The 15,470-nt window shown below is 40.9% G+C and overlaps 1 protein-coding gene across 1 annotated transcript in view; it reads right to left on the reverse strand.

Moving 5' to 3' along the window:
• The window catches only part of LOC126183074 (FAD synthase-like), a 112,355-nt gene that overhangs the window by 34,355 nt on the left and 62,530 nt on the right, over positions 1-15,470 (reverse strand). The window contains exons 7-9 of the mRNA XM_049924905.1: positions 14,430-14,518; positions 14,193-14,325; positions 1,313-1,486 (exon numbers count right to left, since the gene is read on the reverse strand). Coding sequence (XP_049780862.1) covers positions 1,313-1,486; positions 14,193-14,325; positions 14,430-14,518 — 396 coding nt within the window. The remainder of the gene's footprint in view (positions 1-1,312; positions 1,487-14,192; positions 14,326-14,429; positions 14,519-15,470) is intronic.

The raw sequence follows: 15,470 nt of genomic DNA on the forward strand, positions 1-15,470 counted from the left end.
CCTGTATATTCTTCTTTTTGGCGAAGACTGAGTTCTCTCTCTACTCCACGTTGGGTCACTATCCCAAAAGGTGATTGGGGGATGAGACACTAAAATTCTGTCATGAGTTTGCAGGTGCCTTAGTCATATCACCCACAAGCCTGGATCAGATAAATTCTGTTTTATTATAAAATGGGAGCTTGTTGAATTAAATATTAGAATGAAAGCACATGTTGTTCTCAATGTGCCACTGATGTTTTTTTTATGTTCCTTACCTAAGTGATATGTTTTTCTTCATGCACACTCAGCATCTCTTTAACATTAACTTGCATTATTTATATTCAAGAGACACTATCAATACCAAATCCAAAGTAATTTTTGTCTGACATACCTGTAGCTGGATAATCTCCTTGGGATTCACATTAAAATCCTAGTGTACTTGCAACACTGCGTGATGATCTCTATCACGAGAGTATTATTAGAGAGGCATTTATGGACTTCAAAGCTTCTGTGATGACTGACAGACAGTCTTAAATACAGAAAACTAATAATTTTTCACATTTCCCTGCTCCCTCTTTACTACAATGAATACATCTGTGCATGATTCTGCCTTTTAATTATCCACAAATACCCTACCTATAAACATTTCATCAGGAGTAGGAGTAGTAACCCAACTCTTTCTTAGAACAATGGTTGTTACAGCTCCATGGAAGTATTTTTCTTCTGCTTTCAAAGTTCCATTACTGACCCATGAAAAGCTTGGAAATAAAAGCCCATCAGTCAGAGCTCTGCACATCTCAGCTAGATTAATAGAACTGGGATGCAGCCTTCGCTACAAAGCGTACTTACAACAAAAGCTTTGTCTCAACACCCATATATTCCATCAGTATGGGTCAGCATACTGGAGATAGCAATTTTCTCCCAAATCATTTGTGACTGATGACAGTTTAGGAGACTATAATAATAAAATAAGTGCGTTGTGTATCACAAATACACATTATTTTTAATTAATCATGCTACAAAAATAACTTCAAGTTTGAAGCAAATCTAAGTCATGAATAATTACTATACATGAGCTGATATGCAACAAATGCTCTTTTGCAAGTGGTTGTCTCTGTTTCAACCCTGTCAAATATCATCAACTGAATTTTAACACTGAAAGAAGTGTTTTGTTACAAGTGCAAAATGACATATACAACTTACATGATGCAGCACTTACTATCAGAAGTAAAACACACACACACACACACACACACACACACAGAGAGAGAGAGAGAGAGAGAGAGAGAGAGAGAGAGAGAGAGAGAGAGAGAGATAGAGAAATAGTAATTACCTCTTTGCTGATTCCCTAATAAATTTCATCACTTCCACATTGGACTTTTCACCTTCTGCATACATAGCTTCAACTCTTGCAGCAAAATGAGCTTCCTTCATACAAGCATACAGCATATGGAGAAGTGCAGTTGCTGCTTTGCTTCCATCAAGGTAAAGACACACTTCTTCTGGCCTATATTGAAATACATTGCATTTGTTCTGAATACTTAAAATTACTATATTCTGAAGCAAGCATTTGTCATATACCTAACAAGAATTTGTTTCCACATATCGTAAATACTCCAGAAAGCATTATCAGGAATGCTGTAATACAGACAGAAGTATTAGTAGAGAATAAGAGAAGAAAAGGATTTACTCTACAAAGGAAAACATTCAGCCACAATGGTTGCCACTCGATAGATCAAAATATAAAGAGATATTTCATTCCACTGAAAGGTAATCACAGTGTGGAAGGATGTTTTCAGTCACTTAATTCATTGTGGCTATGCACCCAGATGTAACTAAAATATTTATTCTTATTCTGTGCTAATATGTTTACTTATACCTGGAGCTGTGGACGAATTTACCACCTCACAGAAAACTCTAATGATTCCTTTAGCTCTTTGCTTTTAAAAACATAATTACATTAATTATACACTTTGTAAACGTTGGGTGCCAGACAACTAATTCCTATGACAGAGGATCAAATTTACAGTAATGCTATAAAGCTGTTATCAACCCACAGGTTGGTTTTAACACCACAGTCCTTTATTAGGCATGATCCTATTTCCTTTCTTTCATCTGATTTTGAACTTACTTACCCAGCTAGTCATATGAAAATGTATACTTTACTGTGCAGTCTAAATGACTGGGTAACTAGGCATTTTTCACAATAATGAAAGAAATTTTAAGTGATACGAGGGTCACTCCAAAAGAAGTGCACGCCATATTTTTTTTTTTTTAATCCATCTTTCATTCTACATGTTTGAAAGTTTTACAGTGTGTAGATACATCCTGTAGGAACAATATACATAATTTCTATCCCTCTCAACTGCCTTACACCATCTTGGAACCAGCGCCTGTATACCCGCACGGTAAAATTCTGGACCAACCTATTGGAGCCACTGTTTGGCACTGTGCACAAGGGAGTCATCATCTTCAAACCTTATTCACCGAGTGAGGTGGCGCAGTGGTTAGACACTGGACTCGCATTCGGGAGGACGACGGTTCAATCCCGCGTCTGGCCATCCTGATTTAGGTTTTCCGTGATTTCCCTAAATCGCTCCAGGCAAATGCCAGGATGGTTCCTTAGAAAGGGCATGGCCGACTTCCTTCCCTAATCCAATGAGACCGATGACCTCGCTGTCTGGTCTCCTTCCCCAAAGAATCCAACCCCAACCCTCAAACCTTGTTCCACGAAGAGAGTCTTCCAGTTTCCCAAAGAGATGACAGTCACATGGAGCCAGGTCAGAACTGTAAGGCAGGCGTTTCAGTGTTGTCCATCCGAGTTTTGTGATCGCTTCCATGGTTTTTTGACAGACATGTGCCTGTGCATTGCCATGCAACAGCAAAACATCCTGCTTTTGCCGATGCAGTTGAATATGACTCAGTCGAGCTTGAAGTTTCTTCAGTGTTGTCACATACACATCAGAATTTATGGTGGTTCCACTTGGCAGGATTTCCACAAGCAAGAGTCCTTCGGAATCAAACGACACCGTAGCCATAACTTTTCCAGCAGAAGGTGTGGTTTTTATTTTTTTTTTCTTGGGTGAATTTGCATGAAGCCATTCCATTGATTGCCTCTTCGTCTTTGGTGAAAAATGACGGAGCCACGTTTCATCACCTGTAACAATTATTCCAAGAAATTCATCTCCACCATTCTCATACTGTTCCAAAAGTTCGCTGCATACCATTTATCTTGTTCCTTTGTAAGCCACTGTCAACATCCTGGGAATCCACCTGGCACAAACCTTTTTTAACGCCAACACTTTCAGTATTCTGCATACACTTCCTTCCCCTATCCCAATGTAGCGTGACAATTCGTTCACTGTGATGCGTCTGTCAGCAGTCACCAATTCGTTAACTCTCTGCACATTGTCTGGAGTGTGTGCAGTATGAAGCTTGCCACTATGAGGACAATCCTCAATATTGCCGTGCCCGCTTTCATCACGTAACCTGCTTGCCCACCGACTAACTGTACTGTGATCAACAGCAGCATCTTCATACACCTTTTTCAACCTCTTGTGGATGTTTCCTACTGTCTCGTTTTCACAGCATAGGAATTCTATGACAGCACATTGCTTCTGATGAATGTCAAGTGTAGCAGCCATCTTGAAGATATGCTGTGACAGTGCCACTCACGGGAACAGGTTGAACTAAGTTTGAAAACAAGTGGGAAGGATGTATCTACACACTGTAAAACTTTCATGGAAACTGTATTTTTACAAAAATAGTGTGCATTTTTTTTGGAGTGACCCTCGTAAATAAAAATCCTAGGATGACCATGGATCAAACCCCAAATCTTTGGATCCACAGTGTGGCACTTAGCCACTGACAAACACGAAACTATGTTTTATGACACATTCAGAGGGAGGGAGGGAGGGAGACCTTTCTAGATGTCAATTCCCACATTTCAGATGGCTCCATAAATACATCTGTCCATATCAAGTGCACCACCCACTTTAGCAACTGTCGCTCGTTTCATATCAAAAAGTCTCTTCCTTACAGTCTCATCAACCATGGACATTGCATGCGCAGTGGAAAACAGGAGATGTTGAAATACACCAATAATTTGATCACAGCCTTTACTGAAAATTTTCTGTCCAGCTTATCCTTAAATCCATCTCCTACTCTGACACCAGTAAACTTGCTAACCAGCTACTGTTCACCAAATATCAGCCTGACCTGGAAAGGCTCAATCCCATTCTTCATCAGTGCTTTGATTACTTCTCATCACACCATGAAATGCGGGATATCCTAAGCACATCACATAAGGAAGTGTTCTAGTGTCTACCGAACCTATAGAATTTCTTCTCCATCCCTATTCCATTCCTGGTGAAAGGGATGACAGTTGTCAAAATGCAGGTATTGCTGGTTGTTGGTGAGTTTAATGTGGATAGAGGTGCAGATGGAACCATCAGAGAGGAGATGGCACACTGGGTTGAAGAGGACCACATGCCATCTTCCTTGATGTTTATCTCCTACTCCCTAATGGCTCCATCTGCACCTCTGCTCACTTTAAACCCATCAACCACAAGCAGTACCTGCCTTTCACATCAAAATATCTCTCCCATAATGCCTGGCCACCTGGGGACAACGTATCTTCACTGACAAAAACTTCCTTGCTCAGTATGCTGAAGGTCTCACCATGGCCCCATGGCCTTCATAGACAGGCACTATTCCCCAGACCTAGTCCACAAACAGATCTCCCATGCCATCTACCTTAACACCCCCAATCCTCTACCACCTCCAAGAACCAACCACAAAGGAGTGCCCCCTCCACCAGTACCACCCTGGACTGCAACAACTGAACCACACCCTTTGCCAGGACTTCGATTACCTATCATCGTGCCCTGAAATGAGGAACATCCTACCCGAGATACTCCCACCCCTCACAAGATCCTAGCCCATCCCTTCGCCACTTCCAATCACAACCGCTTGCTGCCAGGATCATATCCCTGTGGAAGACCCAGGTGCAAAACATGCCCAGTCCCCCCCCCCCCCCCCTTTCCTATTCCAGTCCTGCCACAGGTTTATCCAACCCCATCAGTGGCTGGGCCACCCATGAAAGCAGCCATGTCATTCACCAGTTCTACTACAATCACTGCACTGCTTTTTATATTGGTGTAACTACCAACCAGCTGTCTGTCAGGATGAATGGCCACCACCCTGTGGCACAACATGCAGCTGAACATCAGACATTTGATTTCAATGGCTGCTTCACTACCTGAGCCATCTGGGTCCTTCCCTCCACCACCAGCTTTTCTGAACTGCACAGATGGGAGTTATCCTTACAACACATTCTCTGCTCCCATAATTACCCCAGCCTCAACCTACAGTAAGATACTGTCTCCACACCCTCTACCCAAATGTTTCCACCACCTGTGTCCTATTATCTCCGCCCCATTCTCATCTCCCACCTTGTTTATTTGCAGTCCTCTGCCAATGCATATATCTGTCCTCCTCTGATCCTTTTCCTTTTTTGCTGCTTTTTTCTCCACTTCCCTGACCCACAACCTACTGACCCTGTGCCTGTTGACAGCATAGACCATGCATACTCCACCATACAGTGTTTGTCTCTCTACCCACCCATACACAACTATACCTTCCTCTTCCCCATGCCATTTAGATTACTGCTTGTATCCCATGTGATAGCTGTATTCTGGCCCGAGATGCTTGAGTTGGTGGTCATGTTTGTGTGAGGTGTGCTTGCTTTGTGTGTGTGTGTGTGTGTGTGTGAGTGTGTATCTTTTATACATGGAGGTCGTGGCCGAAAGCATTGTGTACGTGTCTTTTAACTGTGCCTGTCTGCAACTTGACAGGCAAGTAGCACTCTGTCTTTTCCTACTTTGTTAATGTTGTATATCAGCTGTGTTGCAATTCCTTTGAGGCATTCCATGTGGGCACAACAAGTAAGTAACTGTCTATTCGCTTAACAGGCCACTGCCTAACTGTGACAAATTGTAAATTTCAACATCCAGTTGCTGATCATGTTGGGCACCATGAAAAGTGACTTCCAACAACTGCTTCACTATGCAGGCCATTGTATATTCCCTTCCTACACAAGTTTCTCTGATGTACATATGTGTGAATTGTCTCTCCAGCACATCATGCACTCTCACATTCTCTTTGGCCTTAATCTCCACTAACTTGTTTCCTACTGATTCATCTTACACTTTCTATCCTATCTTCTGTCCACACTACTCCTTTCTCATCCACATCATATATTACCTTCTCCTACTATTCATTACCATTGCCTTCTCCTACCATCATCCCCCCCCCCCCTCCCACCACACATGTGGAGGCTCTCTCTCTCTCTCTCTCTCTCTCTCTCTCTCTCTCTCTCTCTCACCCCCCCCCCCCCAAAATTCCTCAGTCAGCCCCTCTCTCAAGCACTTACCCACCCCTCTCCCCTTATCTCTTTCCTTCCTGTCTCCCTCCTCATCTCCCCCTTCCTCTCCTTTTCCCCCATCTCCTCTCTCTATATCTCTTATATGCTCTACTTTCTGACTTTCGTCTTGTTGTGCAGCCACTGAATCTTTTGTCAAAACACCTGCCTTCCACTATCCTGTTACCCCACTTTGTCTTATGCATTGTTCCTCACTCCTTCCCAAACCATTAGCCCAGGCAACTGATCTTAACATTGAACAGTCAGTAATCAGTCTTGCTGCGGGTGCGGGAGTATGCTTTTGGAGGTCTGTGTGTTTTTGTGTGCGTGAAAAGTATTTACTTTTGTAGAAAAAGAGCAAGAGCTTGAAAGCTAGTGTGAATAAAGTTTTCTGTTGTATGTGTGTATGTGCCACACATCAGTCCACTATAAGCGGGTCTTCCCCCTATTTTACACATTCCTCCATCCACAAATTTCCATTATTCTTATATTTAAAAAATGTGGATGCAGTAATAATGAACTGCAACTGAACAGTGGGAAAGGAAGAGAAATTTAGAAAATAGTGACTCTTTTAAAAATTATGTAAGATGCCAATTATCAGCATTTTTAAAATGTAAAGCAGATTATATAGCAAGTGCGTTTGAAAAATAACACATCATCTGTTTTAATGATAACAGCTATTAAAGTACTCTACAGAACCAGGTCATCACCCCCCCCCACACACACACACACACATACATGGGGGAGAAGGCAGAAGGAGTGGGGAGGGGCAGGGGAGGGGGAAGGGGAGAGGGGCGGGGGGAGGGGGAAGGGGAGGGGATGGGTGGGGGAGGGGGAATTGGAGGGGAGGGGACAGGAAGGGGCGGATGAGAAGGAGGGGGAGGTGAGGGGGAGGGGGATAGGGAGGTGGAGGGAGGGAGAGAGAGAGAGAGAGAGAGTGAGAGAGAGAGAGAGAGTGGGGGGGAGGGGGTGGTCTCAGTTTGCTGTTTGTATTCCACTTAGAAATTTTTGTATTATGAATGAACTCATAAGGTCAACCCACCTAATCTTCAACATTCTTCTGTAATACCACATTTTTGAAGACCTTCAGAAAAGATTTTCTAACACTTAAATCTATATTTGATGTATTTCTCTTCTTCAGAAATGCTTTATTTTTATTTATTTATTAAATAATTTATTCATTTTTTTGTGATTGCCAGTCTACATTTTCAATCCTCTCTACTTCAGTCATCATCAATTATTTTGCTGCCCAAATAACAAAACTATCCACTACTTTAAGGGTCTACATTTCCTAATCTATTTCCCTTAGCATGACTTGATTTCATTTGACTACATTCCATTATCTCTGTTTTGCTTTTGTTGATGTTCATCTTATATCCTCCTTTCAAGACAGTCCATTCCATTCAACTGCTCCTCCAAGTCCTTTGCTGTCTCTGACAGAATTACAATGTCATTGGCACACCTAGAAGTTTTTATTTCTTGCATCTGAATTTAATTTCTATTCCAAATTTTTCTTTTACTTCCTTTACTGCCTGTTTAATGTACAGATTGAACAACATTGGGGATAGGCTGTAACCCTGTCTCACTCCCTTCTCAACCACTGCCTCCCTCTCATATCCCTCAACTCTTTTAACTCCATCTGGTTTCTGTACAAGTTGTAAATAGCCTTTCACTCCCTGTATTTTACCCCCAATACCTCCAGAATTTCAAAGAGAGTATTCCAGTCAACACTGTCAAAAGCTTTCTCTAAGTCTACAAATGTTATAAATGTAGTTTCCCTTTTCTTAACTTCTCTTCTAAGATAGGCTGCAGCATCAGTATTGTGTCAGTGTTCCTACATTTCTCTAACTGATCTTCCCCACAGTCTGCTTCTACCAGCTCTTCCATTTGCAACTATGACTTATTAAACTAATAGTTCAGTAATTTTCACATCTGTCAGCAACTGCTTTCTTTGGAATGAGTACTACATTCTTCTTGAAGTATGAGAGTATTTCGCCTGGCTCATACATCGTGCACACCAGATGAAAGATTTCTGCCATGGCTGGCTTTCCCAAGGCTATCAGTAATTCTGGTGGTGTATCACATACTCCCGGCGCCTTGTTTTGACTTAGATCTTTCTGAGCTCTGCCAAATCATTTTTGCAATATTATATCATCCCTCTCATCTTCATCTATGTCCACTTCCATTTCTATAATATTGCCTTCTAGTTCATCTGCCTCGTATAGACCCTCTACGTACTCCTTTCACCTTTCAGCTTTCCCTTCTTTGCTTAGACTGGTTTTCCATCTGAGCTCTTGATAGTCATACAGCTGTTTCTCTTTTCCCCAAAGGCCTCTTTAATTTCCTGTATGTGGTATCTATCTTTTGTCTAATGAAATATGCTTCTAAGTCTTTACATTTGTCGTCTAGCCATTCCTGCTTACCCATTTTTCACGTCTTGCCAATCTCAATTTTCAGATGTTTATATTCCCTTTTGCTTGTTTCACTTGCTGCATTTTGAAATTTTCTCCTTTCATCAATTAAATTTAGTATCCCTGTGTTTTACCTACTTGAACCTATGCTGCCTTCACCATTTCATCTCTAATTGCTACCCATTAGTCTTTTACTGTATTCCTTTCCCCTGTTCTAGTGAACTGTTGCCTAAAGATCTCTCTGAAACTCTCAACAATCTGTGGTTCTTTCAACTTATCGAGGTCCCATCTAACTTTTCGAAATTTCTTCAGTTTTAAAATTACTGCCCACAACCAATAAATTGTGGTCAGAGTCCATGTCTGGCACTGGAAATGTTCTACAATTTAAAATTTGGTTCCTAAACTTCGGTTTAACCATTACATAACCAATCTGAAGCCTTTCCATGTCACCAAATCTCTTCCAAGTATACAACGTTGTTTTAAGTTTATTAAACCAAGTGTTAGCAATAATTAAATTATGCTCTGTGCAGAACTGTACCAGGCGGCTTCCTTTTTCATTTCTTTCCCCCAGTCCATATTCACCTATCAGTTTTCCTTTTCTTCCTTTTTGTACTATTGAATTCCAGTCCCCCATCACATATTAAATTTTCACCTCATTTAATTATCTGAACAATTTCTTTTATCTCATCACACATCTCTTCAATCTATTCATCATCTGCAGAGCTAGTTGACATACAGACCGGTACAACTGTGGTAGGTATGTTCCTCGTGTCTACTGGTATCTTGGCTACAATAATGCGTTAACTATGCTGTTCATAGTAGCTTACCCGTATTTCTATTTTCTTACTCATTATGAGTTCTTGTTATCTTTCCCTTTATTGTTTACAAGAAATTTTCCTTTCACATATACAGGTAATAGTTTCAGTATGAACACTGTGGTCAGGACTAGGTATTAATAAATTTCAGGGGGACCATAACTATGATAGAAAATGAAAAACAGCACATTTAGTACCAGTTGCCAAGCGTTCCACCAATCATATTTCACTTTAACAAATAACAAAATTACTAAAGTTCCAAGGGTACCAAAATTTCATAAAAATAAAATTTATTAAATACAAATCAAAATATTAAATAAGAGTCAAGCTGATAAAGTAATGTCTAGATTCACAGATATTGCGTATACATAATGTTTAGTTTTTAACTATGTACTTACGTATCTGCTCTACGTATTCCAATATGTGCTCTAGTACGGAAAGTAACTTTTGCCATTTAGTGAACAGTACGTAAATTGATTGAATACATCTGACCTACTATATTACCATGGTCTGGAATGTCAATTTACTGTGCAGTATGTCTAACACAACTGTACAAGAAATGTGAATCAAGGAGTGAAATTACTGTACATTAGCAAAACTGAGGGTATAATACACTGAGCCAGCCGGTGTGGCCGAGCGGTTATGGCGCTTCAGTCTGGTACCACGCGACCGCTATGGTCGCAGGTTCGAATCCTGCCTCGGGCATGGATGTGTGTGCTGTCCTTAGGTTAGTTAGGTTTAAGTAGTTCTAAGTTCTAGGGGACTGATGACCTCAGATGTTAAGTCCCATAGTGCTCAGAGCCATTTGAACCATTTATTGTATAATACACTGAAGCACCAAAGAAACTGGTATAGGCATGTCTATTCAAACACAGAGATATGCAAACAGGCAGAATACGTCACTGCAGTCAGCAATACCTATATAAGACAACAAGTGCCTGGTGCAGTTGTTAGATTGATTACTGCTGCTATAATGGCAGGTTATCAAGATTAAAGTGAATGTGAACGTGATGTTATAGTCAGTGCACAATCAATGGGACACAGCAACTCCGAGGTAGCGATGAAGTGGGGATTTTCCTGTATGACCATTTCATGAGTGAACTGTGAATATCAGGAATCTGGCAAAACATCAAATCTCGGACATCAGTGCAGCCGGAAGAAGATCCTGGAAGAACGGGACCGACAACTTCTGAGGAGAATCATTCATTGTGACAGAATTGCAACCCTTCCCCAAATTGCTACAGATTCAATGCTCGGCGATCAACAAGTGTCAGTTTGTGAACCATTCCACAAAACATCATCAATATGGGCTTTTGGAGCCAAAGGCCCACTTGTGTACCCTTGAGGACTGCATGACACAAAGCTTTACACCTCATCTGGACCTGTCAACACCAACACTGGACTGTTGATGAGTGGAAACATGTTGCCTGGTTGGACGAGACTCATTTCGAATTGTATCGAGCACATGGATGTGTATGGGTATGGAGACAACCTCATGAATCCATGGACCCTGCATGTCAGCAGGGGACTGTTCAAGCTGGTAGAGACTCTGTAATGGTACGCAGTGCGTGCAGTTGGAGTGATGTGGGACCCCTGATATGTCTAGCTACAACTCTGATAGGTGACACATACGTAAGCATCCTGTCTGATCACCTGAATCAATCATTTCCATTGTGCATTGTGGCAGATTTGGGCAATTCCAACAGGGCAATGCAACACCCCTCACATCCAGAATTGTTACAGAGTGGCTCCAGGAACACTCTTCTGAGTTTAAACACTTCTGCTCACCACCAAACTCCCCAGACATGAACGTTGTTGAGCATATCTGGGATGCCAGGATGCCACGCAACGTGCTAAAGAGACCTCCACACCATCCCCCCCCCCCCCCTCCTCATACTCTTACGGATTTATGGACAGACCTGCAGGATTCATGGTGTAAATTCTCTCCAGCACTACTTCAGCCATTAGTCGAGTCCATGCCACATCGTGTTGCACCACTTCTGCGTGCTCGTGGGTTCTTGTTGTGGTCTTCAGTCCTGAGACTGGTTTGATGCAGCTCTCCATGCTACTCTATCCTATGCAAGCTTCTTCATCTCCCCGTACCTACTGCAACCTACATCCTTCTGAACCTGCTTAGTGTATTCATCTCTTGTCCTCCCTCTACGATTTTTACCCTCCGTGCTGCCCTCCAGTACTAAATTGGTGATCCCTTGATGTCTCAGAACATGTCCTACCAACCAATCCCTCCTTCTAGTCAAGTTGTGCCATAAATTTCTCTTCTCCCCAATTCTATTCAATACCTCCTCATTAGTTATGTTATCTACCTATCTAATCTTCAGCATTCTTCTGTAGCACCCCATTTCGAAAGCTTCTATTCTCTTCTTGTCTAACCTATTTATCGTCCACATTTCATTTCCATACATGGCTACACTCCATACAAATACTTTCAGAAACGACTTCCTGACACTTAAATTTATACTCGATGTTAGCAAAATTCTCTTCTTCAGAAAAGCTTTCCTTGCCATTGCCAGTCTACATTTTATATCCTCTCTACCTCGACCATCATCATCAGTTATTTTGATCCCTAAATAGCAAAACTCCTTTACTACTTTAAGTGTCTCATTTCCTAGACTAATTCCCTCAGCATCACCTGATTTAATTCAGCTACATTCCATTATCCTCATTTTGCTTTTGTTGATGTTCATCTTATATCCTCCTTTCAAGACACTGTCCATTCAGTTCAATTGCTCTTCCAGGTCCTTTGCCGTTTCTGACAGAATTACAATGTCATCGGCGAACCTCAAAGTTTTTATTTCTTCTCTGTAGATTTTAATTCCTACTCCGAATTTTTTTTTTTTTGTTTCCTTTACTGCTTGCTCAATATACAGATTGAATAACATCTGGGGTAGGTTACAACCCTGTCCCACTCCCTTCCTAACCACTGCTTCCCTTTCATGCCCCTCGACTCTTATAACTGCCATCTGGTTTCTGTACAAACTGTAAATAGCATTTCGCTCCCTGTATTTTACCCCTGCCACCTTGAGAATTTGAGAGAGAGTATTCCAGTCAACATTGTCAAAAGCATTCTCTAAGTTACAAATGCTAGAAACATAGGTTTGCCTTTCCTTAATCTATCTTCTAAGATAAGTCATAGGGTTGGTATTGCCTCACGTGTTCCAACATTTCTACGGAATCCAAACTGATCTCGCTGAGGTCGGCTTATACCAGTTTTTCCATTTGCCTGTAAAGAATTTGTGTTAGTATTTTGCAGCCATGACTTATTAAACTGATAGTTTGGTAATTTTCACATCTGTCAACACCTGAACACCTGCTTTCTTTGTGATTGAAATTATTATATTCTTCTTCAAGTCTGTGGGTATTTCACTTGTCTCATACATCTTGCTCACCAGATGGTAGAGTTTTGTCAGGGCTGGCTCTCTCAAGGCTATCAGTAGTTCTAATGGAATGTTGTCTACTCCTGGGGCCTTGTTTCAACTTAGGTCTTTCAGTGCTCTGTCAAACTCTTCACGCAATATCATATCTCTTATTTCATCTTCATCTACATCCTCTTCCATTTCCATAATATTGTTCTCAAGTACACCACCCTTGTATAGACCCTCTATATACTCCTTCCACCTTTCTGCTTTCCCTTCTTTGCTTAGAACTGGGTTTCCGTCTGAGGTCTTGATATTCATACAAGTGTTTCTCTTTTCTCCAAAGGACTCTTTAATTTACCTGTAGGCAGTATCTCTCTTACATGCCTCTACATCCTTACATCTGTCCTCTAGCCATCCCTGCTTAACCATTTTGCACTTCCTGTCGATCTCATTTTGGAGATGTTTTTATTGCTTTCTGCCTGCTTCATTTACTGCATTTTTATATTTTCGCCTTTCATCAATTAAATTCTGTTACCCAAGGAGTTCTACCAACCCTCATCTTTTTACCTGCTTCATCCTCTGCTGCCTTCACTATTTCATCTCTCAAAGCTACCCATTCTTCTTCTACTGTATTTCTTTCCCCCACTTGTGAGACCTACATGATCTTAGGCAGGTGTACCAGTTTCTTTGGCCTGAACTGGCAACAACAGGATGTGTAATATATCTTGAGAACAGGACATAGGATGATATCAGGCTGGGAGTTCATAGGATGAAGGGTACCTAACAGTGGTGTAACGTGCCATATGCCACAGTGAAAACAGCTAAGTAGAAAGTTTTGTAAAACAGAATGATCTCTGCCACCAATGAAACTTGTGTTCACCCAGAACATGTTTCAAATACACTAAAAAAAGGGAATGTTAAAATATACCTAAGAGAAGCATTACTGGGACATCACTAGAAAACAAGTGAAGTAGCTAAATGTCAGGCATAACACACCATTTTATTCTTATGTGAAAATGCAGGTCACTTCAAATGCACCAGAAAGGGAGGAAACAATAATAAACTACACAAGGTATTTTCAAGGAAAATACTAATAAAAGGCTTCCAGAGCTTCACATTATTTTATGTCTGAGTCTCACCGTGAACTTGATGTACTTCCAATTAGTGAACACTTAGGGCTGATACTAACTTGTACTTTTGACATAACGATGCTACATAACGGAATGCTTCTCGCACTGTTGCCATGTCTCCACGGGCCACTGCTTGTTCTATTTTTCTATATGTTTCATCCAGTGGGCACTTGTCATAGGGTACTATAATATCTGGAACAAAACGAAGTAGTATCAGTAACAGGTACAATATGGAAATCCATCAAATTTATATAAAACCTCATAAAATGCACTGAATAGATGACGAGATACAGCACCTTCTCCCAATAATGACTTCAGCATATTGTAAGCCTCCTCAGCATCCTTTTCTATGTCAGATTCCACAGTAATTAGTAAACTGTAATAGCTGAAAAGTAATAAAGTAATTATTAATGTTGTATGGATGTATAATAATCACATTTCTTAAACAGAAGATTTATCAAGGATACTCTATTCATAGCATTCATATTTTAACACAATCAATGTTGGATTCTCTGATACATAATGTTTACCTTTAGGGCAGTTAAAAAGTAAACATTCATGCAACAAGCATTAAGAACCATTATCACATTATGACCCAGTTTAAATAGATTTTCATTCACTGAGTAATGTGGAAATGTAATAACGTATTTGAAAGGGACAGATTATCCAAAAAATAAACATTATATTTTAGTGTCCAGAGAACTTTGAAGCCATTAGAGATGATGCCCTAATTCAGATGAAACTGGACTTTGATGGGGAAAACAATTGGCTTCAATCTTGCTTAAGTTACTATCCTCACGTATGTCAGGGTAGTAAACAAAAAAGATTCTGTTCTTTACAACGGTAGAATTTATTATGTTATACACTGTCTGATAACATTAACATGAATACCAGTAGTCAGAAGCCTGAATAACCACTTTTTGCAGTGTGGATTGCTACAAGAGGTGCAGGAAAAGAGTCAATAATTTCTGAAAGTTACTGACAGGGATGTGGAGCTATGCCAACTTCAGTGCAGTGGCCAGTTGCACTAATTTCTCAGTTGAGCAGTTGAGGATCCATGTTGCGAACAGCCTGATTGAAATGGGTTCCCACAGATTCTCGGTTTGCTTTAAATCCGGTGAGTTTGGTGGCCATGGGAACACAGGAAACTTATCCTGGTACTCTTCAAGTCACACATGCACACTGCAAACTGTGCGACATGCTGCTTTGTCCTGATGATAGATGCCATTGCGCTGAGAAAAGACAAACTGCATGTACGGGTGGACATGATACCCAAGGACAGATGCATTTCAATGCTGATTCACTGTGCCTTCCAGATTGATGAGATCACACAGGGA

The sequence above is a fragment of the Schistocerca cancellata genome, chromosome 1 (genome assembly GCF_023864275.1).
Source record: "Schistocerca cancellata isolate TAMUIC-IGC-003103 chromosome 1, iqSchCanc2.1, whole genome shotgun sequence".
Classification (NCBI taxonomy): domain Eukaryota; kingdom Metazoa; phylum Arthropoda; class Insecta; order Orthoptera; family Acrididae; genus Schistocerca; species Schistocerca cancellata.